Source organism: Ictalurus punctatus, chromosome 4 (assembly GCF_001660625.3).
Source record: "Ictalurus punctatus breed USDA103 chromosome 4, Coco_2.0, whole genome shotgun sequence".
In the NCBI taxonomy this organism is placed as follows: Eukaryota; Metazoa; Chordata; class Actinopteri; order Siluriformes; family Ictaluridae; genus Ictalurus; species Ictalurus punctatus.
The window spans coordinates 21,795,890-21,823,546 of NC_071284.1; the positions used below are offsets into that span (position 1 = coordinate 21,795,890).

Below are 27,657 nucleotides of genomic sequence, written 5' to 3' on the forward strand. Positions count from 1 at the left end.
AAGAATGACTTTATGGACAGCATATTGTGCAGAGGGGCATTGTCATAATAAAACAGTTTGGGCCCTTTAGTTTAAGGGAAAGAAACTCACTTGAACTTAAGGGATTGAACTAAATGCTACAGAATAAAAAATATATACAGTGCCCTCCATTAATATTGGCACCCTTAGTAAATATGTGCAAAGAAGGCTGTGAAAATTTTTTTTTTTTCTTTAACCTTTTGGTATTTTCTTTAAAAAATTCACAAAAATACTCTGCTCGCATGGAGATCAAATCATTGTTAAATATAAGTGTGCAACAATTATTGGCACCCCTATAAATTTATATGAGATAAATATATTTGAAGTATATTCCCATTGATATTTTTAAATTTTTTAGTACATCTGGGTGATTAGGAACAGGACCTTGTTCAACCATGACTTCCTGTTTCACAGGGGTAGAAATATGAGGGAACACATAGGCCAAATACCCTTAGTCATTGATAACAATGGGTAAGACGAAGGAATATAGCTATGATATGCAGCAAAAGGTTGTTGAGCTTCATAAAATAGGAAGTGACTATAAGAAAAAGGCAAAAGCATCAAAATTGCCCATTTCTTCCATTAGGGCAATAATTAAGAAGTTCCAGTCAACTGGAAATGTTATGAATCAACCTGGAATTAGACATGTGTCTATATTGTCTCAACACACTGTGAAGAGGATGGTTTGAGTGGCCAAAAAATCTCCAAGGATCACAGCTGGAGAATTGCAGAAGTTAGTTGCATCTTATGGTCAACAAGTCTTCAAAACTACAATCCGAATCACCTATATCACCACAAGTTGTTTGGAAGGGTTTCAAGAAAAAAGCCTCTACTCTCATCCAAAAACAAACTTAAGCATCTTCAGTTTACCAGACACTACTGGAACTTCAAATGGGATCAGGTTCTATGGTCAGATGAAATCAAAATAGAGCTTTTTGGTAATAAACACCAGAGGTGGTTTTGATGCACACAGAGAGGTAGCCATATGGAAAAATACCTCATGCCCACGGTTTAATATGGTAGTGGCTCTTTAATGTTTTGGGACTGTTTTCCTTTCAGAGGACCTGGACATTTTGTTAGGATACATGGCATCGTGGACTCTATCAACAACAGATATCAAATGAAAACCTGACTTACTCTGCCAGAAAGCTTAAAATGGGCCATGGTTAGATATTCCAGCAGGGCAATGATCCAAAATCAACACAAAAATGGTTTACTGACCACAAAATCAAGGTCTTGCCATGGCCATCCCAGTCTCCTGACTTGAAACCCATAGAAAATCTGTGGGGTGAACTGAAGAGGAGAGTCCACCACTGTGGACCTTGAAATTTGAAGCATCTAGAGAGATTCTGTATGGAGGAATGGTCTCAGATTCCTTGCCATGTATTCTCCAACCTCATCAGGCATTATAGGAAAAGTCTCAGAGCTGTTATCTTGGCAAAGGGAGGTTGTTGTAGAAGATTTGGATCTCAGATATATGTAGCCTCACTCATACTGTTATTTCCAGCTTAATGTAAAATACAAGCTGATGTATTATGTTATGTGATGTTATGTGGAAATGATTAAAACTGTATTATGATTAAACTATGTAAAGAACCTCAACCTTGACAGTCCGGGCAAACAGAACCACGTGAGGAGAAAAAGAGGACCAAGAAGATGGAGGAGGGGGGCAAGCCAGCAACATGGAGGAAAACGGATTGGAAAGTCTTCTGCTTTGGGGACTGTAAGAAAGCTGCTCCTGACATTATGCACCTCCAGCGAGATCAGAGATTTACAGCTTGACACGCTGGATGTAAAAAGAACTGAAAAGCTGATATTGAAAAATGATCGTTTAGTGAAAGAACGTGATAGTATACTGAGTGTATTGAATCAAATGGCAGCTGAAGCTGAAATGTTGAAAGAACGTGCTAAATACAGGAGAACTGAATGCATTAGGAAATTATATCAGAGACATGCGAAAATAGCGAGACTCTCTGCTCTTACTAGGCAAATAGATGAATTGGTAAAATTAATAGAACGCTTAAATCTGAAGAAAGCCCAGTAAAAACATACATCCTGTTTTTACAGCCAGCGCTCAAAAACACACACCTTTAAGGCTAGTGCTCAAAAATCACAATCCCCCAACCTCTGTCTCCCTGTTAAAGACCCAAATAAGGGCATGCGTTCTGTTTTCTACATGCAGTTTCAGAGTTCAAGCTCTTAACGGCATCTGGAGACCTTTTGAGAAAGCATTGCGGTCTAGAGCTAAAACTTAGACTCTAGCGCCAAAACCACAAGCAAAAGGTGTATATAAGCGTCGAACAGGTCGAGTGCATAGGGCCATACCTCGGGTGAAGGTTACTCGTTTTAGTTTCTTGTGAAGGAAGAAAAACTATCTGATCCTGCGTGACCTAAAAGATTTATTTATTTTATGTCTCTTCTTAAAAGAACACCATTTTCAGACTCTGCGTAGTCGCTGGTTTTTCTTTATTTTCTTTTCTTTATATTCTGAGTTAAGGTAATTGTAATCCTTTTTGTTCTTTAATAAACCGAAGTCCATATAAAGGAAGATTCGTATATCTTACTCCGTGAGTAAAATTCCTTTGTAACACCTCCTTCAGTGAAAGGATTTCATTGATTCTCTAGCCCACCGGCACGAGACTCCACCTTCTGGGAAGGTAAGAGGAAGTGATTTTTACATGCTCTATCAGTTGTATGACAGAGTAGCGATTAGAGGATTAATATTTGGGATATTAATTCTGATGAAATTCAACAAGGTAGCACAAAGTATTGACTAAAATGGTGCCAATAATTGTTGCACACCTATAGTTAACAAAGATATTTTTTTTTTTATAAACCTGTGTTTTGTTCGCAATTGTTTGATATCAATGAGAGTAGGGCATTTTTGTGAATATTTTGAATAAAAGATCTAAAGGTTAAACAATAAAGACAATTTTGCCAGCCTTCTTTGCTCATATTTACCAAGGGTGTCAATATTACTGGAGGGCACTGTATATACACAAAATATCACAATCAGATGAAGCAAGATGATGAAACAGGAGCAATGGAAGGAAGAAAACACTACTTACTGGCTTAAGTGACTCAGACAGCACCATATCATTGTAAGGGGGATGCAGTGAAAGTTTCAACATCTCATCCTTGTCCAACAGAACCACCTTTAAAATGTGGATGTCAGTGTTACAAAACAAATAAGCAAATAATAATAATAATAATACAGAAACCAAGGAGCCTTGAGATGCTGGTGCAAAGGAATGGAGATCTTTTTACCATTACTATTAAAATTAACACCAAATTGATGCCTATGACACATTTTGATCCCAAGGAACTAACAGGTTTTCCTCTATCATCATATATGTTAAAATATCTTTTAAAAATGTATTTTTACATATATCTTTAAGTATTTAGAGTCTAAGGTGCAGCAGTTGTGAGCATATTTTTAATAAAAAATTATTATTACTTAGAGTGCCTTTATTCTGACACCTGACTTAAGTGAATTTGGCAACTGGTACATTTACAATGGGGGAAATAAGTATTGAATGCTTTAACATTTTTCTCAGTAAATATATTTCCAATGAGGTTATTCACATGACATTTTCAACAGACTTTGGTATTAACTCAAGAAATCCGCACACAAAGAAATACAAACATTAAATTCCATAAATGAAGTTACGTGTAACAAAGCAGAACGACAGAGGGAAAAGTATTGAACATGCTAACTGAAATTTATTTAATACTTAATGGAGAAGCCTTTGTTTGTAATGACAGCTTAAAGACACTTCCTGTATGAAGAAATTAATCGGCCACATTATTCAGGTGTGATTTTGGCCCATTCTTCTAAACATATGGTCTTTAAATCTTGTTCAATTGGATTCAAGTCAGGTGATCGACTGAGCCATTGTAACACCTTGATTTCTTTTCTCTGAACCAATTGAGAGTTTCCTTTGCTGTATGCCTTGGATCATTGTACTGCTGGAAGGTCCACCCATGTCTCATCTTCATCATTCTGGTGGATGGCAGCAGATTCTACTCAAGAACCTCAAGGTAAAGGGCTCCATTCATCGTTCCTTCAATTATATGAAGTCTGACATTATCATGCAATGAAAAGCAGCTCCACACCATGATGCTTCCACCTCCAGACTTCATTGTTGGTATAGTGTTTTTAGTGCGATGTGCTGTGCCATTTCTTCTCCAAACATGGTGTGTAGTATGACAGCCAAAAAGTTAAATTTTGCACTCATCTGACCAGACAACACTCTCCCAGTATTTAATAGGCTTGTCCAAATGAGTTGTAGCAGACTTTAGGCAAGCTTCGACATGCCTTTTCTTTAGTAATGGAGTCTGGCGGGGTGACCATGCATAGTGGCTATGTTGGTGGAGTGCATTTCCTATTGTTTTCTCTGTGACGATGGTACATGCTGCCTCCAACTGTTTCTGGAGCTCTTTCTGAGTGGTCCATGGCTCTTGGGCTACTCTTCTTACTATTCTTCTGACTCCCTGGTCAGAAATCTTGTGAGGAGCTCCTGTGCATTCCCGGTTGATGACGGAGTGATGTTGCTTTCCCTTGCAGAAAATGGCCCCAATGGTGCTCAGAAGTTTTGAAATATGTCTGTATCCAATTCCATCTAAATGTTTCACAACAATAAGGTTGCGAAGGTCTTGAATGAGCTCTTTGCTTTTACCCATTATGAGATGTTTCTTTTGTGGCACCTTGGTAATGAAAAGCCTTTTTATAGTCCATCAATTTACTAACCCAGCTTAAATTAATTTGCACAGATAGGAGGTATAACTATTTTCTAACTACTTACGGATTTCAGCTGGTTCCTTGCCTTACCTTGCCTTGGAGATCTGCTTTTTCTTAGCATGTTCAATATTTTTTTCCTGTGTCATTCCATGTTATTACACATAACTTTATTTATGGACTTTAATGTTCTTTCTTTATATTTAAATTCTTTATATTTGCGGATTTCTTGAGTTAATACTGATGCCTGGTGAAAATTTCATGTGAATAACCTCATTGGAAATATATTTACTGAAAAACATGTTGACACGTTCAATATTTATTTCCCCCACTGTACCAAGGTCTATATAAGAGTCGGTTATCTCATTTCAACATTAACTTGTATTTTTTTCATTGCACATAGCTGTGTCAGGACATCACAGTCAGCTAAATCAGCCACCTGATTTCTAAATATGAACACCTGTCACTGGTCATTACCAGCACTATATATTGGACACTCACACATATATCACCATGAAGTAAATGCTTAGTTTGTGCATTAATCTGAAAATTTACCAAGCCTTTGTATTGCTGTTCCAGTTTTTGACGTTTCCTTTTTTTTGACCATTGTATGTTGCCTTGCCTTGGATATCCTGTTTGTGTATCACCTCAAGTAGTTTATGATTTTTTACCCTGCTCTTGCCTTGTGTTTTGGATTTGTTTGCCTGGTTATTCATTAAAACCAGCCTCAACTGCAGTTGCATCAGTCTCAGCCTACCTTCTGACAGATTACTTCCCAAACAGTCTGTATGCAGGGAGCTTGCAGGGAGCCTGTGCCACTCCCAAACCCATGCAACCGGGGCACACAAAACTTTGCAAAGGAGAGAGGGAGAAATGACACCATGAGCACAAATGTTTCTACTGTGGCAACCTCGATTGGGCTATGTCCTCTGTATATGAGATCCATAGGCAAGCCAGGTCCAGCTTCAAGCGGGAGCTTCGCTCCCTGTTCTGGCATGGTGAGTCCTCATCAGTCTCTATCTAAGTCTTTACACTTGTACAGTGATACAACACTCAGGTGTGGTTTCTGTGCTGTCAGCACTGATCAACCCCTGGTTGGCGTAGAACTTAAATGACCTGGAGACAGTGATCTGTCTGAATATCCCCACTCAGCACATGAATAACCCCCTCAGCATTCAAGCCATTGACAGAGATCCCATTGGGGAGGTACCATCGCCCTCTACACTCAACCCGTGCACTCCATCAAGAACAGATCTCTCTCCTGGTCACCATCACATCTAAGCACCCCATAATTCTGGGATTCCTGTGGCTATGACAGCATGATCTACACATCATCTGGGCAGACAAACAAATCTCCCCTGGTTGTCCTTTTGTTTTCAACACTGGATTCATGCACCTCAGCTCACCATGGCCTCCACATCTGTATAAAGTCTAGAGAAAAACAGTTCCTTCACCTCTATGGCTGTGCCATCAAGCTGCTACATGAGGCCACCTCTCCTCGCAACCAGATTTACCCCTTGTTTGTAGCAGAACAGCATGTTATGGAGGAATATATCCAGGAGGCCCTCCAACATGGGTACAGTGGATATAAAATTGTCTACACAACCCTTTGTGATGTAAAAAATTAAACGGGTTGAATCATGTCAGAACCTTTTTCTCCTTTATTGTGAAATTGGAACATATTAATATCAAGTGACAAACACCCAGAAATGTTTTTGGGGAAAAATGAAAAACCAAAAAATTCTAATACCCAGCTTGCATAAGAGTGTGAACAACCTTTTATAATTTGGGATGTGGCAGTTTTCAGAATCAACCAATCACATTTAAACTCCCAAATTCTTCATATCTCTGGGCTATACCATAAAATAACTAAATCATACATCCAATTTCACAGAACCATGTGAAATAATGTGTTATGGTCTGATGAGACCAAAGTTTAACTTTTTGCCATAATAATGAAAAATATGTTTGGCAAAAAAACACAGCACATCACCAAAAGGACACCATCCCCATGGGGAAGCATGGTGGTGGCATCACCACACTTTAGAGCTGTTTTTCTTCAGTTGGAACTGGCTCTTTAATCAGGGTGGAGGGTATAATGAATAGCTCCAAATACCAGTCAATTTTGGCACAAAAAGGCTTCTGCTAAAACACTTACGATGAAGAGGAAGTTCAACTTTCAGCATGACAATGACCCTAAGCAAACCTCAAGATAAACAAAGGAATGGCTTCACCAAAACAAGTTTAAGGTTTTGGAATGACCCAGACCCGAGTCCACACCTAAATTATATCAAAAATCTGTGGAGTGAGCTGAAGAGGGCTGGCCACAGGAAGTCCAGCCAATTTTACAGAGTTAGAATGTTTTGCAGGAAAGAATGGCAAAATATCGCTATGTCAAGATGTACCAAACTGATTTATTATGCTATAATAAATGCTGTGATCAAATCTAAAAGTGATTCCGCTACAGTGCCTTCCAAATAATATTGGCACCCTTGGTAAATATGAACAAATAAGGCTGTGAAAAATTTACTTTATTGTTTAACCTTTTGTTCAAATCTCATAAACCCATATTTTATTCACAATAGAACATAGAAAACATATCAAATGTTTAAACTGAGGAACTGTACCATTTTAAGGAAAAAATAAGGTAATTATTGTAAACTTGATGGCACTAACACAAAAAAGTTGGGACTGGGCCATGCTTCCCACTGTGTAGCATCCCCTCTTCTTTTAACAACAGTCTGTATACGTCTGGAAACTGAGGGGACCAGTTGTTGCAGTTTTGGGAGAGGAATGTTGTCCCATTCATGTCTGATACAGGATTCTAAATGTTCAACAGTCCTGGGTCTTCTTTGTGGTATTCTTTGTGGTATTTTTTGTTTCATGATGCACGATGCACCAAACGATTTCAATTGGTGAAAGGTCTGGATTGCAGGCAGGCCAGTTCAGCACCCAGACTCTTCTACTCTGAAGTCAGACTGTTGTAATAGATGCAGTATGTGTTTCAGCATTGTCTTCCTGAAATATATGCACGGCCTTCCCAGAAAAAGACGTCGTCTGGATGGAATCATATGTTGCTCTAAAATATATATGTATATACCTGTCAGCATTGATGGTGCCTTTCCAGATGTGCACGTAGGCACTAAGGCACCCCCATACCATCAGAGATTCAGGCTTTTGAACTGAGGGCTGATAATAAGCTGGAAGGTCCCTCTCCTCTTTAGTTTAGAGGACATGGCATCCATGGTTTCCAAAAAGAATTTCAAATTCTGATTCGTCTGACCACAGAACAGTTTTCTACTTTGCCTCTGTCCATTTTAAATGAGCTTTGGGCCAGAGAAGACGGAAGCATTTCTGGTTCATGTTCACATAGAGCTTTAACCAGCATTTGTGGATGGCACGGTCAAACTGTGTTCACAGACAATGAGTTCTGGAGGTGTTTCTGAGCCCATGCAGTGATTTCCATTACAGAATCATGCATGTTTTAATGCATGCAATATTGACTTTCACCCTTGTCCCTTGCACACAGAGATTTCTTGAGATTCTCAGAACCTTTTGATGATATTAAGTACTGTAGATGATGAGATATTCAAAGTCTTTGCAATTTTACATTGAGGAACATTATTCTGAAATTGTTCCACAATTTGTAGATGTAGTTTTTCACAGATTGGTGAACATCTGCCCATCTTTACTTGAGAGACTCTGCCTCTCTAAGATACTCTTTTTATACCCAATAATGTTACTGACCTGTTGTCAGTTAATCTATTTAGTTGCACTATGTTCCTCCAGCTGTTTCTTTTTAGTAACACACTTTTCCAGCCTATTGTTGTCCCCATCCCAAAATTTGAGAGACGTGTTGCAGCCATCCAATTCAGAATTACCTTTTTTCTTCCTCAAAATGATACATTTCCTCAGTTTAAACATTTGCAAAAGCATTAAAAATGCCCATTTCCACCATCACAGCAATAATTAAGAAGTTCCAGTCAACTGAAAATGTTATGAATCAACCTGGAAGAGGATGTGTGTCTATATTGTCTCAATGCACTGTGTAGGATGGTTTGAGTGGCCAAAAAATCTCCAAGGATCACACCTGGAGAATTGCAGAAGTTGGTTGCACCTTGGTTCAGTAAATCTCCAAAACTGCAATGCGAAGTCACCTACATCACCACAAGTTGTTTGGAAGGGTTTCAAGAAAAAATCCTCTACTCTCAACCAAAAACAAACTTAAGCATCTTCAGTTTACTAGACACTACTAGAACACCGTGGGAACTCCACGGTGCATTAGCTGAATGCTCTGGGAACAAGAATACCCACTCCATCATACTGAGGGTATGGCTCGAGTCCGGGCCGGAATTTATATCCAGGCTGTAAAATCGAATGAATGTGTGCGGCGTAGACCACCCCGCCGCAGCACACACATCCTGTAAGGATACCCCTTTGGACAAAGCCTTCGAGGAGGTGACCCCCCTAGTGGAATAAGCCCTTATGCCCAGAGGCGTAGTGAGACCGCACACCTCATAAGCGATAGAGATTGCTTCCACTATCCAATTAGAGATGTGCTGTGTTGACACAGCATCACCTCTACTGACACCACCAAAACCGACCAGTAGCTGCTCTGACTTATGCCACTGGCCGGACCAGTGGATGTAAGTACAGAGAGTCCTTACTGGACATAGTCAGTGCAATTTCTCTTGTTCCGGTATGAGGGACAGAGGAAGGTAGGAAGCCTGCAACACTACAGGCTGGGCAGCAGATGTAGGCACTTTAGGAATATAATCTGGCCTAGGATACAGGAAGGTCTTGGCTAATCCAGGGGTAAAGTCAAGGCAGGAAGCGGCAACAGAGAGCTTGTAGATCTCCTACTCGCTTGAGAGATGTCAGGGCCAGAAGAAGAGCTACCTTTAGAGTCAGAAGCTTCTCAGAGACTGGACTCTAAGGGCTCAGATGTGGCACCTGACAGACCTTCCACGACCACAGAAAGGTCCCAGGAAGGTATGTGTGGCCTGCAGATGGGCCTCAGCCACCTGACACCACGCATAAACCTCGAAGTCGAAGTTAGAGGATGTTGCCCCACAGAGTCTCCATCAGTATGGGTGTGGCTGGATGAAATGGCAGCCACATAGACCCTGATTGTAGGAGGAGCCAACCCCACTGAGAAATGTCCTAGAAAGAACTCCAGAACTGTAGCTATTGTACAGTTCTCTGGGTCTAGATGACGTTCCTCACACCACAAGGAAAAAAAAAAGTTGCCACTTGAGCATGTATAACTTCGTCGAGGGTGGCGTTCTAGCATTCAACATGGTCTCTACAACCTCAGTTGTGAGACCAGAATCTATGAGCTGGTGCCCCTCAGGGGTCAGACCCACAGTTTCCATAGTTCCAGCCATGGGTGATAAATCAGTCCTTCAGCATGAGACAGTAGATCCCTGCGGAAGGGAAATTCTGAAGGAGTGCTGTCTAGCAGGGATATTTTCTTTGGGGATCATATTCAAGCTGACCAATAATGTGCTACTAGCAGCAGACAACTCTCACTAGAACTTGTAGGAGCAGAGCGATCGGGGGAAAAGCATATAGATGTGACCTCAGCCACATGTGCACCATAGAGTCTAATGGTGCAGGAGGAGTGATGGTGAACCATAGAAGGCAGGACATTGTCTCCTCGGAGGGCGGCAAACACATCCACTTCCACTTAGCCAAACCTCCGCCATATGGACTCCACCACTTGTGGATGGAGCCACCAATCCCTGGGCCTCAGCCCCTGCCTCAACCGGATGTCTGCCCCCACATTCCAGTTGTCCAGAAAGTACACTGCATTCACTGACAAAACTTTCCCTCTGCCCAGAAAAGTATTAGTTGCGCCTGCCTGAACAGGGGGCATGAACATAATCCTCCCTGGTGGTCGATATATGAGACCACTACTGTGTTGTCTATCAACACATGGTGACATCTCAATTGAGGAAGAAAGAATTTCAGTGCTAGAAACATGGCCTGCATTTCTAGGCAATTTATATGCCACTCTAGATAAGGGCCGCTCCAGAGACCGTGAGCTGGACAGCTGTCTTAGACCGCACCCCAGCCCATAATGGAGGTGTTTGTCATTACTGTCTCATGATAAGGAGACACCCCTAGAGTGTGACCCAATGCTAGAAACCGTGGACACTTACAAATTCTTAGAGCACGTAGGCATCACTGCGTGACACTGATTACTCTCAGAGGTTGTGTCCTGGGAAAAAACCCACAACTTTTCAGAGACCAATGAAATGGATCTCCTATGCAATAGGCCCAATGGTACGATGTTGCCTGCTGCTGCCATAAGCTCCAACAGCTGCTTGTAGAGACTGGAGGGGATGCCAAGATCCAGCTTTATCTTGCTCAATGTTGATAGGATTGACCCTACTCATGTTGGGGATAGAAATGCTCTCATCGTAGTAGAATCCTTATAACCCCTAGAAAAGTTGTCCACTGCACTGGAGAAAGCATACTTTTCTGAGGTTCAAACTGAGCACCAAGCTCTTCATGTGGGCAAGAACATCTCGATGTTGAACCGCTAGTTCTCTGGATCATGCTAGAATTAACCATTCATCCAGGTAGTTCAGTACATGGATGCCCTGGAGTCACAGTGGAGCCAGAATAACATCCATGCACTTTGTGAAGGTGCGAAGGTATAAAGCTAGCCCAAAGGGAAGAACCCGATATTGGTATGCATTGCCTCCAAACGCAAACCTCAGGAACTTCCTGTGACTGGGCAATATTTCTGTGTGGAAATATGCACCTTTTAGAGTTATCATCACAAACCAGTCCTCAAATTGAATCTGTGAAACGATAAGTTTGGGCATCAGCATCTTCAACCTGTATGGCCGAATAGTAAAGTTCAGATGACGCAGATCTAAAATTGGCCGCATACTCCCCTCTTCTCTGTGGACCAGGAAATAACAGCTGTAAAAACCTCCCTCCCTCAGGGAACAGGGCACATGTGCTATGGCCCCTTTGTCCAAGAAGTATCTTACTTCCTGCGCTAATGTCGGGCTCTGCTCTGTGCTGACTACTGTGGTGAGCACACCTCTGAACTAGGGCGGTTGAGCTCTGAACAGGACCCGGACCCCTTTTCTACGGTAGAGAGAACCCATGGAGACACATTTGGCAGTAATTTCCCTGCTGCCAGATGGTCTTTTAGTGATGTTGACTTTTCCAAATTTTATTGGAGGAAAAGCATCAGATTTTCATTGCCCTGTGATATATCACTGACCAGAGAACACTGAAAATTTGGGACAACCTTGGCTAGGGGAGGCCCTACAGCAGTACTGGGGGCTAACTGCCCTAACAACCTCATGTCCCCAAATACATCCCTCCATGGCCCCTCAGGACCGCTCCTCCTTTGTCTGCTTGGCCTTTATGACCATTCTCAGATCGGGCCTAGTAGCAGGCCGCGGCTGTGGCTGCCTGGTTCCCTTGGCTGTCTGCCGTAATCACCTTCTGTGCCTCCCTCACACTAGCGTTGGCCTCAACACAACAGGGAAGGAATTAGCTGAATGCCGACATGTGTCGAGCTCACTCAGCAGGTCTGCTTGGTAGGCCTGCAACACTGCCATTGTCTGCAGTGACCCACAAGCAAGACCCACTACTGCATAGGCCTTGCCCACCAATGCCACTGTGTCCTTACATGCTTCAATGGCAACACCAGCCACCCTAAATTACCTGCTGTTGATGGAGAGAGATAGCTCACAAGCACCACCTCCACCTTCAGCGTAGCTAAATAGCCATGCCATTCATTCCCCACAATGGCCGAATAATCCAACATCACAGGATTATAAATACAATTTATGCATGATTTTCCCCCAGAAGTGTGATATTTTGTCATGCACTTTTGTACACAATTGTACACAATTTTGTCAGTTTTCTGCAGTGTGAGGGATGTATTTTCACTGGGGAGAAAAAAGCTCATTCAGCCTTAGTAATCACTTCAAGCAGCTCTTTCTATGCTGCTCTCAGTTTTTAGCACACCCTTCTGGCTCCTCGGAGTCAGAGAGGATATTTTTTTTGGCATTTCATAGCAGAAGGAGGAGTCACGACATGAGTTCCAAAATCCAGCGGAGAGCCGGACCCGGAAGACAGAGCAAGAGATAGAGCAGCGCTCGTCTCCGGTTCCTCTTGCAGATTCATACGAGATCCCCAGGACCTGAGATCTACGAGGCTCTGAAACCCAACTTACTTCGGCCGAAGAGAAGAGAGCGAGTGGTGAGCAGAGCTGCCTAATTGTAAGGTGTTCACAATGTGCATAGTCAGATCTCTCAAGGACTGCTGTGGCATGCTCTATCCCTAGACACTTCACACAGAAAGTGTGTCCGTCCTCCCCGTGATGACATGGGAGCAAGTAATAACACAATTCCTGAATTCTATAACTCATACTTTTCTCCTTTTTTTCAATGGGACAGAAAAAAAAGAGATTTTTCTTTTTTTTGGAAAAGACAGGGAGGAAATGAAGAGTCTTTTTGTGTCCATTACACGAACGACCGACATGCATTCTCGCTGAAGATAATAAGGCTGACGGTGCAGTTCACAGGTGCTGCTTATATATAACGCAACGTGCTTAATTGCCACATCACCTGATCATGTCAGGCCTATAAATTAGGCATGATGATACACGAGCTTCAGATACCAGTCACACGTGAGGGTGCTTTCCACAGAGTTCAGCTAATGTAACGTGGAGATCCATTTAAAATGGAACTGGACATTTTGTCAGGATACTTGGCATCATGGACTTTATCAAGTATCAACAGATGTTAAATTAAAACCTGACTGCCTCTGCCAGAAAGCTTAAAATGGGCCGTGGTTGGATCTTCCAGCATGACAATGATACAAACCTACATACAAAATCAACATAAAAAGTGTTACCTGTCCACAAAATCAAGGTCTTGCCATGGCCATCCCAGTCCCCTGACTTGAAACCCGTAGTAAACCTGTGGGGTGAACTGAATTGGGTCCACCAGCATGGACCTTGAAATTTGAAGGATCAGGATTTGAGGAAGCACAGAATATTGACTAAAAGGGTGCCAATAATTGTTGTACACCTATATTTAACAAATATGTTTTTTTATAAACCTGTGTTTTGTTTGTAATTGTTTGATATCCATGAGAACAGAGTATTTTTGTGAATTTATTTAACAAAATATCAAAAGGTTAAACAATAAAGACAATTTTCACAGCCTTCTTTGCTCATATTTACCAAGGGTGCCTATATTAGTGGATGGCACTGTAATTATTAGTTCAGGTGTGTGCACACTTATGCAACCAGGTAATTGTAATTTTTATAAAAAAAAAAAAAAAAAATTCCACTAAAATAATTCTTATTGTTTTTTCACTTTAATAAATAGGTTAAAATTTCATGATAAAGGTAGGAATGGTTCTGATATGATTTATCTTGGTTTCTTTCTTTTTTTTGCATGGCAAAAACCTGCTATTTTAACAGGGGTATGTACAGTAGACTTTTTATAGCCACTATACATCTACCCATCCACCAAAAGAAAGGGAATGGCCTCTAGCCATGCATCAATTATTGAGGATTAAATCAAGTCACTGGTAAGTACCGGTATCCTCTGCCACTTGTCCCAGCAGCCCTCAAGCAACTTCTTTCCTCCCAAAGTTTCACTAAAACTGGACTTCCACGATGTTAATAACATTGCACATTCAAGAAACAGATGAGTATAAAATAGGGTTTAGAACCACTACTTGCCACTAAACATATTGAGTAATGCTGTCTGGGCTCTTTTGTGCCCCCTCAATCTCATGAGTCATGTGAAAAAATAATGTAATAAAGTCATGGACATTGTTGTTTTTTTTTTTGTTTTTGTTTTTTTTGTAGATTATTGTTGATTTATTTGTAGATTATGTTCCTTACAGTGGAATTATGCATTTTCAATCATTTTGAGATATTTTTAAATCCCTTTCCAGACTCATGGGTATCCACAACCTTTTTTTCTGAAAGCTTTACAGAACTCTTTAGATCTTGACATGATGACACCACACACCTCAATAGCAAAGGGAACACCAGCCACTAGATATGAGACCGGTATAAATAAGACAGGTTCCACCTGCAGTCCCTAAGCAGGTTCTAATCACTGGTGTATTAACAACCAGACATGAAACACATCAGCCAAGGAATAGAACAGCAGCATCAACAACAGTTGATGACAGAAATACTGTGAGGGCTGTGAACAAAAACACAAAAACAACAGTTGACATCAACAACCTTCACAAGACATGGGTAAAGGTATTGCAATCCACCGATCTGCACTTCAAGTGCAGAAATATAGAGGCCATACCACAAGATGCAAACCACTCATGAGCGCTAAGAATCCAAAAACCAGATTGGAATTCACAAAGAATTACAGAGATGATCCACAAAAGTTCTGGAACCAATATTAACCTCTGCCAAAGTGATGGAAAGACCAAAGATTGGACAAATATGGGTCTGCTCATGAGGCAAAACATAGAAGCTCATCAGTCGAGCATGGTGGAGGTAGTGTCATGGCTTGGGCTTACATGGCTGCTGCTGGAACAGGCTCACTAATCTTTATTGATGCTGGTAGCAGCAAAATTAATTCAGAAGTATAAGGAAAGAATCCGTCTTCCAATTTACACAGAAATGCATCCAATCTAATGGGGAGGAACTTCCTCATGCAGCAAGACAACGACCCAAAAAGCACTTCCAACACAACAAAGGTTTTCATCAGAGGGAAAAATTGGAAGCTTTTAGACTGGCCAAGTCAATCACTAGACCTTAACCCAGTTGAGCATGTATTTCACCTCCTGAAGAGAAGACTGGAGGAAGAAAGCCCCAGAAACAAACAACAACTGAAAGAAGCTGCAGTTCAAGCCTGGAAAAGCAACACAAAAGAAAAATGCAACAGTTTGGAGATCTCAGTAGGTCACTGGCTTGATGCAGTTGTTGCAAGCAAGGGATATGCTACCAAATATTAAGTGTTATTTACTTTGACTATTTGTTCCTATACTTTTGCTCAACTAAAAATTGGGTGATCTGTCACCAAATGTGCCATGTTTTAAGTTGTTTTACACATCTAGATGTAAATATCAGGAAATGAAAGCTGAAATTCTGATCTATCGTCTCATTCATCTTTTGATCTCAAACCCAAATGTTTTCAATGTATAGCAAAAATAACAGAATTTGCCTTGATATTCCAATACATTTGGAGGGGACTGTGTATGATCTGCTAGGCATTATAATAAGGCTGAAGTTTCAGATAAATCTTCAGCAGACATTTGTAAACCATGAGAATATCTGTAGGTCCTTGCTTTGTGGAATGGGCAACATTGTTACTGATTGAACCTTGGCTGTCCATGACAACATCCCCTTGACTTATGATACAGCCCAAGAAGGTGAATTGAGAGTTTCACTGTATGCAGTGAAATCAGACTCAGCAGAATATGAACCTGAATTTGTAATGTTTGAAAAAAAATCAAATGTGACGTTCACATTGAAAATATGAATCTTAAAATGATTGAATTATATTGGTTCTGAATCCAAGTCTTTTTAGCTTAAAAATTCAGGCAATTGTTTTTTCAGCACTGGATTTGGTCATGAACTCCATTTCCCAGAATCCACCACAGGTCAAAGAGGTGACCTCCCAAGCCATGTTCCTGTCCGAGGTCGAAGAGATGACCACTCAAACCGAGTTCCTGTCCGAGGTCGAAGAGACAACCTCCCAAGACACGATCCTGTCCGAGGTCGAGAAGGCAACCTCCCATGCCAAGTTACAGCTAAAGATCGACAAGGCAACTTCCTACACCAAGTTCCAGTCTGAGATCGACGATGTGAGGTTCCACGCCAAGTTCCAGTCTGAGATCGATGATGTGACCTTCCACACCAAGTTCCAGTCTGAGATGGACGATGTGACCTTCCATGCCAAGTTCCAGTCTGAAACCAATGTCACGACCAACCAGGCTCTGGTCACACCTAAAACCGACGTCACAACCAACCAAGTTATGTCATGCCAGAATCTGTTGAAACGACCAACTAAGTTCTCCTTATGCCTGAAACCGACGTCACGACCAACCAAGTTATGCTCCCACCAGAGTCTGTTGACACGACCAACCAATATCTCATGCCGGAAACTGACGTCACGACCAACCAAGTTCTGATCACACCCGAGTCTGCTGACACGGACAACAAAGTTATGATCACGCCCGTGTCTGCTGGCACAGACAACCAAATTCTGCTCACGCCGGAGTCTGCTGACACAGACAAACAAGTTCTCCTCATGCCTGAAACCAACGTCATAACCAACCAGGTTCTGCTCATGCCTGAAACCAACATCATGACCAACCGAGATCTGCTCACACCCAAGTCTGCTGACATGGACAACCAAGTTCTGCTCATGCCCGAGTCTGCTGACACGGACAACCAAATTCTGCTCACGCCGGAGTCTGCTGACACAGACAAACAAGTTCTGCTCATGCCCGAGTCTGCTGACACAGACAACCAAGTTCTGCTCACATCCGAGTCTGCTGACACGGGCAACCAAGTTCTGCTCACACCCGAGTCTGCTGACACAACCAACCATGTTCTGCTCACGCCTGAATCTGTTGACACAGCCAACCAAGTTCAGCCTGCAGAGTCGATGGAGGACGATGCTCCACCTTCCTGCTCCACTGAGGACGTTGCTCCGCCTTCCTGCTTCGCTGAGGATGTCGCTCTGCCTTCCTGCTCAGTCTTCTGCGCAGTCTCCCGGTTCAGCTGAAGACATTTTGCCCACAGGGCCAGGACCGCCAGTGGAGGGGAGTGTGTTCTGGTGCTCTGGGAGGAGTGCCCTTGGCGGGTGGTGGAGGGGAGGGTTCTGTCACGATTTCCCCTCGAGGTAGTGCTGTAGCATGCAGCGTGCTCAGATACCCGAAGCGCGAGCCAATGCGCGACATATTAGCAAACGCACGCTTTTGGGTCTTCAGTGACATTGACTTGTTTACTTTCTACATGTGCTTTTGTTATAGTTTTTTGTCCCGTCTCTGCCCCGTCTTGTCATTGGGTGTTTCCTGTAGATGTGTCAACATTGTTTTCAGCTGTCTTGTGTCTCACCCCGATTACGTTTGTCATTTAAACCCTTCGTGTCTCTTTGTACCTTGCATAGTATTGAGTGTATTCTCCTTATGAAGCGGTTGTTCCTTGTTTCTCATTTTGTTTCATGTTTTTGACCTTGTTTCTTAGTTCTCGATTCTGATTGTGGCCTCGCCCTATTTATGCCTGTTTGTAGATCGCCTGACCCATTGCCTGTTTTTCACCACGCTGTTGTCTTACGTTTTGGATTTGTATGCCTGTCTCTCTCTAATAAAAGTCTTTAACTGCACTTGCATCCATCCTAAACCTTACATGGATATTACGTGGATTATGTGACAATATGTAATCTGGAGAAGGTTTCTCCAGTAATCAAACCTGCATATCTTGTTATTGACCCAGCTGTATCATTGCTGTAAGACATGAGTAGGCATGATTACAACAAATGCATTGTTGGTTAAATGTTTCATTTTGGCCAGAGTGCCTTTAAATTCCAGCAAATGTTGATAATCTACTCAACTTTGGTCTCTAGATGCAAAATATTGTAACTTTGTATTCAGCCTCTGAATTTTGCCAGTAAACAACTGCATTTGCCATAACATTTTGAAAAGTTTCCAACCTATACTATGTCTAAGAGAAGTGAAATGGTCCCTGAAAGTCCTCCCCTTTCGGATGCTATATGCTAATCTGATATTGTTAATGCCATGCGGCCATGAGACTGGCTCATGTCAGTGGAAAAGTGCTGTCAGACATCATAATGCATGCTATTAAAATGGTGGACCTGGTGCTGTCAAGCACAATGGAAAGTAGCACATGCTGGTGCTGTCAAGTTTCCATTCCATCTATGCTGAAAGAGTACAGGGTGGCCATTTTTGCTCACCATAGAACAGTGTGTAATGTTCTTCAATAAACAGCCCTTGTTAAAAAAAAAACAACAGCTTTTATTCTCAAGGGGAACTCCAACAAGGACTAAAGGCGCTTAATGAAACTAATCATGTGGTCACATATTCTCTTAAAGATGTGATCACGTAACATCTATTTTCTTTTTTTTAACAGAACATCTCAACATATTAAACAGATCTTCAATTTTGTATTTGCTAAACTTTCAAGACATCTGCTTCCTGATTTATTACATTCCTTTCCTCGCCATGCACATACAAGGACAGAATCACTGATATCATTAAAATCCATATGAATAACACCCCATATTTCCCTTTTTACATACCTAATCTATTCACAGGTTTTCTTATTCTGCCAGATAGTGTGAATAACAGTACCTTTTGTCTTTTTGGAGATTGGGAAGCACATGAAGTGATGTCAGTATTGACTGTAGGAACAGATTGCTGAGTAGATTGTTCATGCATTGGCTCACTCTTTACCAAAGACTGGCTTTCTCCAGCTGACATAGGGATGTGCTGCAGATGGTCATGATTACATCACAGTATTGCACTCTAACGTATCTTAATGTCGAAGGATCTTGGAGTAGTGGTTTCACCAGTGACAACAGCAGTGCATTCTGCAGGTCCAGCTTTGCAAGTACATCATCATCATTAAGCAATGATGGTGACAATTAAAGGAGAAAGCTTGCTTTTGCTTTGGCACAGTGTCTTTTCTCCTTACATCTTTCATTTCAAGCATGGGGAGTGTTGTCTTAAACTTTCTGCCCATAAGTAACTCAGCATGGCATTGCCTGTAGCATATAAGTGCAAGTGCAAGAAGAGGATCATTCTGTTTTAGAATTCTCTTTGAGATCTGAACTTCCCTCTCCACATGTCCATTCCCTTGCACGTGATGTGGACTGGAGGTGATGTGCTAGAAGTCAAATTACTTTGGAATTCAACAATAATTGAGGACCTTTGCCCAAGTAAAGTTTATCAGGGCAACCAGACCTTGCAAATAGTGTTTTAACACTACTTCTGAGGTGCTGTGGTGTGGCGCATGGAGTATCTCAAGGAATCTGGAGAAATAATCAGACATGACAAGATAGATGTCTTTATTATGTTTATTATGTAAGTCAATGACAAGACTTTTCCAGGGCCTGTCTGGAAATGGGGTTGAGGTAAGTGGTTCAATTTGTTGTGTTGATTTCATCTCTTTTATCACTAATCCATTGTGAATAAACAGTTCACATATAAAAGGGAAATGCTGTCTACAGGGTGTCCCAAAAGTCTTCATACATAGGGTATTATGTATGCCAGCCAACAGTGGATGTTCCACTTCAAGTCTTTTTGAATTTGTTAATAAGTTTGGCAGCAGTGTTGTGTGTGATGTGCTTGCCATGTTTCCTGTTAAAGTCCATTGCAACCTTGCGACAGCTTCCTGATCCAGCGTTGAGAATTATTTCAATATGTTCTTTTGTCAAAAACATTCTTAAAGGCCATCTGAAATATATACAGTATCTTACAAAAGTGAGTACACCCCTCACATTTCTGTAAATATTTGATTATATCTTTTCATGTGACAACACTGAAGAAATGGCACTTTGCTACAATGTAAAGTAGTAAGTGTACAGCTTGTTTAACAGTGTAAATTTGCTGTACCCTCAAAATAACTCAACACACAGCCATTAATGTCTAAACCAATGGCAACAAAAGTGAGTACACCCCTAAGTGAAAATGTCCAAATTGTGCCCAAGTGTCAATATTTTGTGTGGCCACCATTATGTTCCAGCACTGCCTTAACCCTCTTGGGCATGGAGTTCACCAGAGCTTCACAGGTTGCCACTGGAGTCCTCTTCCACTCCTCCATGACGACATCACGGATATGGTGGATGTTAGAGACATTGTCTTGTGCTCCTCCACCTTCCATTTGAGGATGCCTCACAGATGCTCAATAGGGTTTAGGTCTGGAGACATGCTCGGCCAGTCCATCACCTTCACTCTCAGCTTCTTTAGCAAGGCAGTGGTCGTCTTGGAGGTGTGTTTGGCATTGTTATCATGCTGGAATACTGCATACTGATCATGCTCTGCTTCAGTATGTCACAGTACATGTTGGCATTCGTGGTTCCCTGCCGGCACTGGGGAGCTACAGTTCATTGAGGGAACCATGAATGCCAACATGTACTGTGACATACTGAAGCAGAGCATCATCCCCTCCCTTTGGAGACTGGGCCGCAGGGCAGTATTCCAGCATGATAACGACTCCAAACACACCTCCAAGACGACCACTGCCTTTCTAAAGAAGCTGAGGGTGAAGGTGATGGACTAAACCCTATTGACCATCTGTGGGGCATCCTCAAATGGAAAGTGGAGGAGAACAAGGTCTCTAACATCCACCAGCTCCGTGATGTCGTCATGGAGGAGTGGAAGAGGACTCCAGTGGCAACCGGTGAACTCCATGCCCAAGAGGGTTAAGGCACTGCTGGAACATAATGGTGGCCACACAAAATATTGACACTTTGGGCCCAATTTGGACATTTTTCCCTTAGGGATGTATTGACTTTTGTTGCCATTGGTTTAGACATTAATGGCTGTGTGTTGAGTTATTTTGAGGGAACCGGAAATTTACACTGTTACACAAGCTGTACACTCACTACTTTACATTGTAGCAAAGTGTCATTTCTTCAGTGTTGTCACATAAAAAGATATAATCAAATATTTACAAAAATGTGAGGGGTGTACTCACTTTTGTGAGATACTGTAAATATATGTATATGATATAAGTATGAAAAATTTTGGAAGACATTTTGCCAAAAAGTGTTAATTTCTCCTATGTACAGTTATGAAAAAATACTGTAAGTACAGCCAATGGAATTTTTTTGTTGTTGACATATTTGGACAAGCAAACATTTGATCATATTTGAAATAATGCCTATTAATGTAGTTGATATACTTAAACAAAACCACAAGGAAAAGTAGCTTTTTCAATCATTTATTCAACAGAAATATCAATAGATTTAATATTCCTTTGTGGAAAAGTAAGTACCCCCTTCGCCTCAGAAGTTAGTATTGCCCCCTTTAGCTGAAATAACTTCTTGTAGGCATTGTAGGACCTCAGCACACAAGATCATAAGCAGAAGATAAGCATAAGCGTAAGATCACCCCTCCACATGAGCCTTACATCATGAGCCCCTGTGTGCAGACTTTGGGGCACCAAGCCAATTACAGCTCATGGCTGATTGCTGGGATCTCACTGCCCTGTGAACAATGAATGATCCCTCACTGGTTAGCAAACCTCTCCAATAACTCATTGATCTATGCCACAGGCCGGGACATGGTGGCTGGCCTACAAGATGAAAGCCCTGTCCCTCAGCTGATAACTTTGGGAAAAGGGGGGCGACTCACCCAAGGCCCCAAGGATAATCAACACAGACAAAGCCTTTTTGTTCTCTTACCCAGTTGACTTTTTTTAAACATGGTCCTTATCACACCTTTCACACCACCTGAATCAGGACACCTCATATGTTCCAAAAGACCAAGGACTGCAAGAATAATACAATAACAACTGAAATTGCCTATTTTCTTCGGTGTTACACTGCAATTATAATGCATGTAACAACAAAGTTCCATTTAGACATTTTATTGTTTAACATGCATGAGTATGAATGATTATGGATATAGGTGTGTGATTAATTATTAGGAATGTGTTAACAACCGCCAACGAGTGTCTTATGTGTATGCTCCTTGAGTGACTTGCTGAAAGATGAGAGTAAGGAAAATCAAGTAGAATATTCTTAGGTATATGTAACAACAGTTGGGACTAAAAGTTTGATCCACACTCTATAAAAAGAAGAAAAGCATGAAAAGATGTGACCACAAAACAATGGCCTGAGTAAAGTCATGGGCGGAGAACGTAGCTACACCCTGCCCCAACTTCATGCTGATTGAAGCAAAACCTTTTGGGTTCCGCTAGGAAGAGTTAAAACGTCTGTGTTACGCATGTAACCCTGTTCCCTGAGAAGGGAATGAGACGTTGTGTTAGCATAACACTATGGGAGCGCCTCTCGCGCACGACTGGCATCTGAAGCTGATGCCTATGATCAGGTGACGTGGCAATTAAGCGCATCGTGTGATATATATATATATATATATATATGGCACTGTGAACCGTGCCATCAGCCTCTATAATCTGAAGCGAAGACACAATTCACAGGCCTACCCTGGTATGATAAAGCTACGCAACATCTCATTCCCTTCTCAGGGAACAGTTCCCTTTCAAAGGGAACTCCACGTCACGTTAGAATAACACTATGGGAACCCATTTCATCATACCGAGGGTACCGCCTGTTCAAAAAGACCCAAGCCTGAGGGTCACTGCAAGACACTCGAGCCCGGGGCAGAATGAATATCCAGGCTGTAATATCGAATGAATAAATGAATGAATGAATGAATATGTGTGGCATAGACCACCTGCTGCAGCACACACATCCTGTAAGGATACCCCGTTGGACAAAGCCTGCGAGGAGGCAAACTACCTAATGGAATGAGCTCTTATGCCCAGAGGCATAGAGAGACTGCACGCCTCATAAGCGATAGAGATTGCTTCCACTATCCAATTAGAGATGCTCTGCTTTGACACAGCATCACCTCTAGTGTCACCGCCAAGCAGATCAGCAGCTGCTCCGACTTACGCCACTGGGCGGAGCAGTGGACCTAAGTACAGAGAGCCCTTACTGGACATAGCAGGAGCATTCTTTCTTGTTCTGGTGTGAAGAACAGAGGAGGGCAGAAAGCCAGCAACACCACAGACTGGGCAGCAGATGTAGGCACCTTAGGAATATAATCCAGCCTAGGATACAGGAAGGCCTTGGCTAATCCAGGGGTAAAGTCAAGCTAGGAAGGGACAACTGAGAGAGCTTGTAGATCTACTACTCACTTGAGAGATGTCAGGGCCAGAAGAAGAGCTACCTTTAGAGTCAGAAGCTTCTCAGAGGCTGACTCTAAGGGTTCAAATGGGGCACCTGACAGACCTTCCAGGACCACAGAAAGGTCCCAGGAAGGTATGCGTGGCCTGCAGACGGGCCTCAGCCGCTTGACACCATGCATAAACCTCGAAGTTAGAGGATGTTGCCTCACAGAGGCTCCATCAACAGGGGTGTGGCTGGCCGAAATGGCGGCCACGTAAACCCTGATCATAGAAGGAGCCCACCACACTGAGAAACGTTCTTGTAAGAACTCCAGGACTGTAGCTATTGCACAGTTCACTGGGTCTACAGTGGATCCCTGCAGATGGGAATCTCCCAAGGAGTGCCATCTAGCAGGGATATTATCTCTGAGAACCATATTCAAGCTGGCCAATAACATGCTACTAGCAGCAGACATAGACTGTCTTGGCGAACTCTCGCTAGAACTTGTGGGAGCAGAGTGATCAGGGGGAAAGCGTACAGATGTGACCTCGGCCACATGTGCACCATGGCGTCCAGTCCTAATTGTGTGGGAGGAGTGAGGGCAAACCACAGCGGGCCTTGTGCTGTCTCCTCGAGGCGAACACATGCAGTCCCGCTTGGCCAAACCTCCGCCATATGAACTCCACCAATTGGTGGATGGAGCCACCAATCCCTGGTCCTCAGCCCCTGCCTCAACAGGATGTCTGCCCCCATATTCCAGTTGCCCAGAATGTACATTGCATTCACTGACAAAACTTTCCCTCTGTCTAGAGAAGAATTAATTGCACCTGCCTGAACAGGGGGCGAGGACATAATCCTCCCTGGTGGTCAATATATGAGACCACCGCTGTGTTGTTTGTAAATACATGGTGACCTCTCAATTGAAGAAGAAGGAATTTCAGTGCTAGAATTATGACCCACATTTCCAGGCAATTTATATGCTGCTCCAGATGAGGGCCTCTCCAGAGACCGTGAGCTGGACAACTGTCTAAGACCGCACTCCAGCCCATGAGGGAGATGTCTGTCATTACCATCTTGCATTAAGGAGACACCCCTAGAGTGTGACCCAAGGCTAGAAACCGGGGACACTCAAATTCTCAGAGCACATAGGCATCGCCGCATGACACTGATTACTCTCAGAGGTTTCGTCCTTGGACGAAACCCCCAACTTCTCAGCCACCACTGAATGGTCTCCTGTGCAATAGGCCCGATGGTATGACGTTTGCTTCCCATAAGCTCCAATAGTCTAACATAGAGACTGGAGGGGTTGCCAAGATCCAGCTTTATCTTGCTCAATGTTGATAGGATTGACCCTACACATGTTGGGGATAGAAACACCCTCTTCATAGTAGAATCCTTATATCCCCTAGAAAAGTTGTCCACTGCACTGGAGAAAGCATACTTTTCCAGTTCCCTGTATCGTACTAGAATTAACCAGTCATCCAGCTAGTTTAGTACACGGATGCCCTGGAGTCACAATGGAGCCAGAATGACATCCATGCACTTTGTGAAGGTGCAAGGGGATAAAGCTAGCGATATTTCTATGTGGAAATATGCACCTTTTAGATCTATCGTCACAAACCAGTCTTCAAACTGAATCTGTGGAATGATAAGTTTGGGCATCAGCATCTTGAACCTGTATGTCTGAAGAGTACAGTTGAGATGATGCAGATCTAAAATTGGCTGCATACTCCTCTATTTTTTGCGGACCAGAAAATAACGGCTGTAAAAACCTCCCTCCCTCAGGGAACGGGGTACATTTTGGATGGCCCCTTTGTGCAAGAAGGATCTTACTTCCTGCAATAATGTCGGGCTCTGGTTTGTGCTGTTTACTGTGGTGAGTACACCTTTTAACCAGGGGGGTCAAGCTCTAAACTGGACCCGGTAACCCTTTTCTATGGTAGACAGAAACCACGGAGACATATTTGTCAGTAGTTTCCACGCTGCCAGACGGTCTTTTAGTGATGTTAACTATTCCACATTCTATTCGATTGAAAGCATCAGATTTTCGTTGCCCTGTGACAGCTCACTGACTAGAGAACACTGAAAACTTGGGACAGCCTTGGTTATGGGAGGCCCTACAGTAGCACTGGGGGCTAACTGCCCTAACAACCTCATGTCCCTGATACGTTCTCCCCGGCCCCTCAGGACCACTCTTCTTTGTCTGCTTGGCCTTTATGACCATTCTCAGATCAGGCCTAGTATCAGGCCACGACTGTGGCCTCCTAGTTCCCCTGGCTGTCTGCAGGGGTTGGCGGGTTGCCATACTTGCATTCTATGTCTCCCTCGCACTAGTGCTGGCCTGGGCTCCACTCGTGGATACCCAGGTGAACTCGACACAACAGGGAAGGAACTGGCTGAATACCGCCATATGTCAAGTTAACTCAACAGGTAGGCCTGCAACAGTGTCATTGTCTGCAGTGACCCACAAGCAAGACTACTACTGCATAGGCCTTGCCCACCAATGCCACGGTGGCCTTACATGGTGGCTTGGATGGCAAAGCCAGCCCGTCTAAATTACCTGCCATCAATGGAGAGAGGTAGCGCGCAAGTGCCTCCTCCACCTTCAGCATAGCTAAATAGCCATGTCGTTCATTCCCCACAATGGCCGAATAATCCAACATCGTGGGGTTATAAATACGGCTTATGCATGGTTTTCCCCCAGAAGCCTGATATTTAGTCATGCACTTCTGGAAGAAAGGGGAGTTTTCTGCAGTGTGAGGGATTTACTTTCATTGGGGAGATAAAAGCTCATCCAGTCTTAGTAATCACTTCAAGCAGCTCTTTATAAGCTGCTCTCAGTTTTTAGCACATCCTTCTGGCTCCTCAGAGTCAGAGAGGAATTGTTACTATTATTTTTGTGTGTGTGATATTTTTTCCTTTTTTTTTTTTCTTTTGGCTTTCGATAGCGGAAGGAGGAGACGCGATGCGAGCTCCAAAATCCAGCGGAGAGCCGGACCTGGAAGACAGAGCAGCGCTCGTCTCTGGCTCCTCGTCCGGATCCATAAGAGAGCCCCCGGACCTGGGACGGCTAGCTGCCTCAGCAGCGGCTGGCCCGGATCCGCGAGGCTCCGAAACCCAACTTGCTTCGCCCTCCGAGAAGAAAGCGAGTCGCTAGTGGAGCTGCCTAATGTAGACGTTACAATGCGCAGCCTCTCGAGTCTGCCACCACATCCTCTACCCTAGACACTTTGCACAGAAAGTGTGCACTCCTCCCCGTCATGAAAGCAAGGCGTAACACACTTCCTGAATTCTCTCACTTGTATTTTTCTCTCTCACTCATTCCTTTTTTTTCTTCTCTTTTTTTAAAGGGATAGAAAAGTCCAGAGATTTTGAGAAAATACAGAGAGGAAATGAAGCGTCTTTTTGTTTCTTTACACAAACAACCGACATGCAGTCTCGCAGAAGTTAATAAGGCTGACGGCGTGGTTCACAGGTGCCATATACAGTATCTCACAAAAGTGAGTACACCCCTCACTTTTTTGTAAATATTTGATTATATCTTTTAATGTAACAACACTGAAGAAATGCTTTGCTACAATGTAAAGTAGTGAGTGGACAGCTTGTATAACAGTGTAAATTTGCTGTCCCCTCAAAATAACTCAACACACAGCCATTAATGTCTAAACTGCTGGCAACAAAAGTGAGTACACCCCTAAGTGAAAATGTCCAAATTGGGCCCAATTAGCCATTTTCCCTCCCCGATATCATGTGACTTGTTAGTGTTACAAGGTCTCAGGTGTGAATGGGGAGCAGGTGTGTTAAATTTCGTGTCATCGCTCTCACACTCCCTCATACTGGTCACTGGAAGTTCATCATGGCAACTCATGGCAAAGAACTCACTGAGGATCTGAAAAAAAGAATTGTTGCTCTACATAAAGATGGCCTAGGCTATAAGAAGATTGCCAAGACCCTGACACTGAGCAGCAACATGGTGGGCAAGGGTATACAGTGGTTTAACAGGACAGGTTCCACTCAGAACAGGCCTCGCCATGGTAGACCAAAGAAGTTGAG

General features: G+C 42.8%; 1 protein-coding gene across 1 annotated transcript in view; it reads right to left on the minus strand.

Moving 5' to 3' along the window:
- Window positions 1-27,657, minus strand: part of nectin1b (nectin cell adhesion molecule 1b) — a 304,891-nt gene that overhangs the window by 30,186 nt on the left and 247,048 nt on the right. The window contains exon 8 of the mRNA XM_017465298.3: window positions 3,087-3,173. Within this exon, the coding sequence (XP_017320787.1) occupies window positions 3,087-3,173 (87 nt within the window). The remainder of the gene's footprint in view (window positions 1-3,086; window positions 3,174-27,657) is intronic.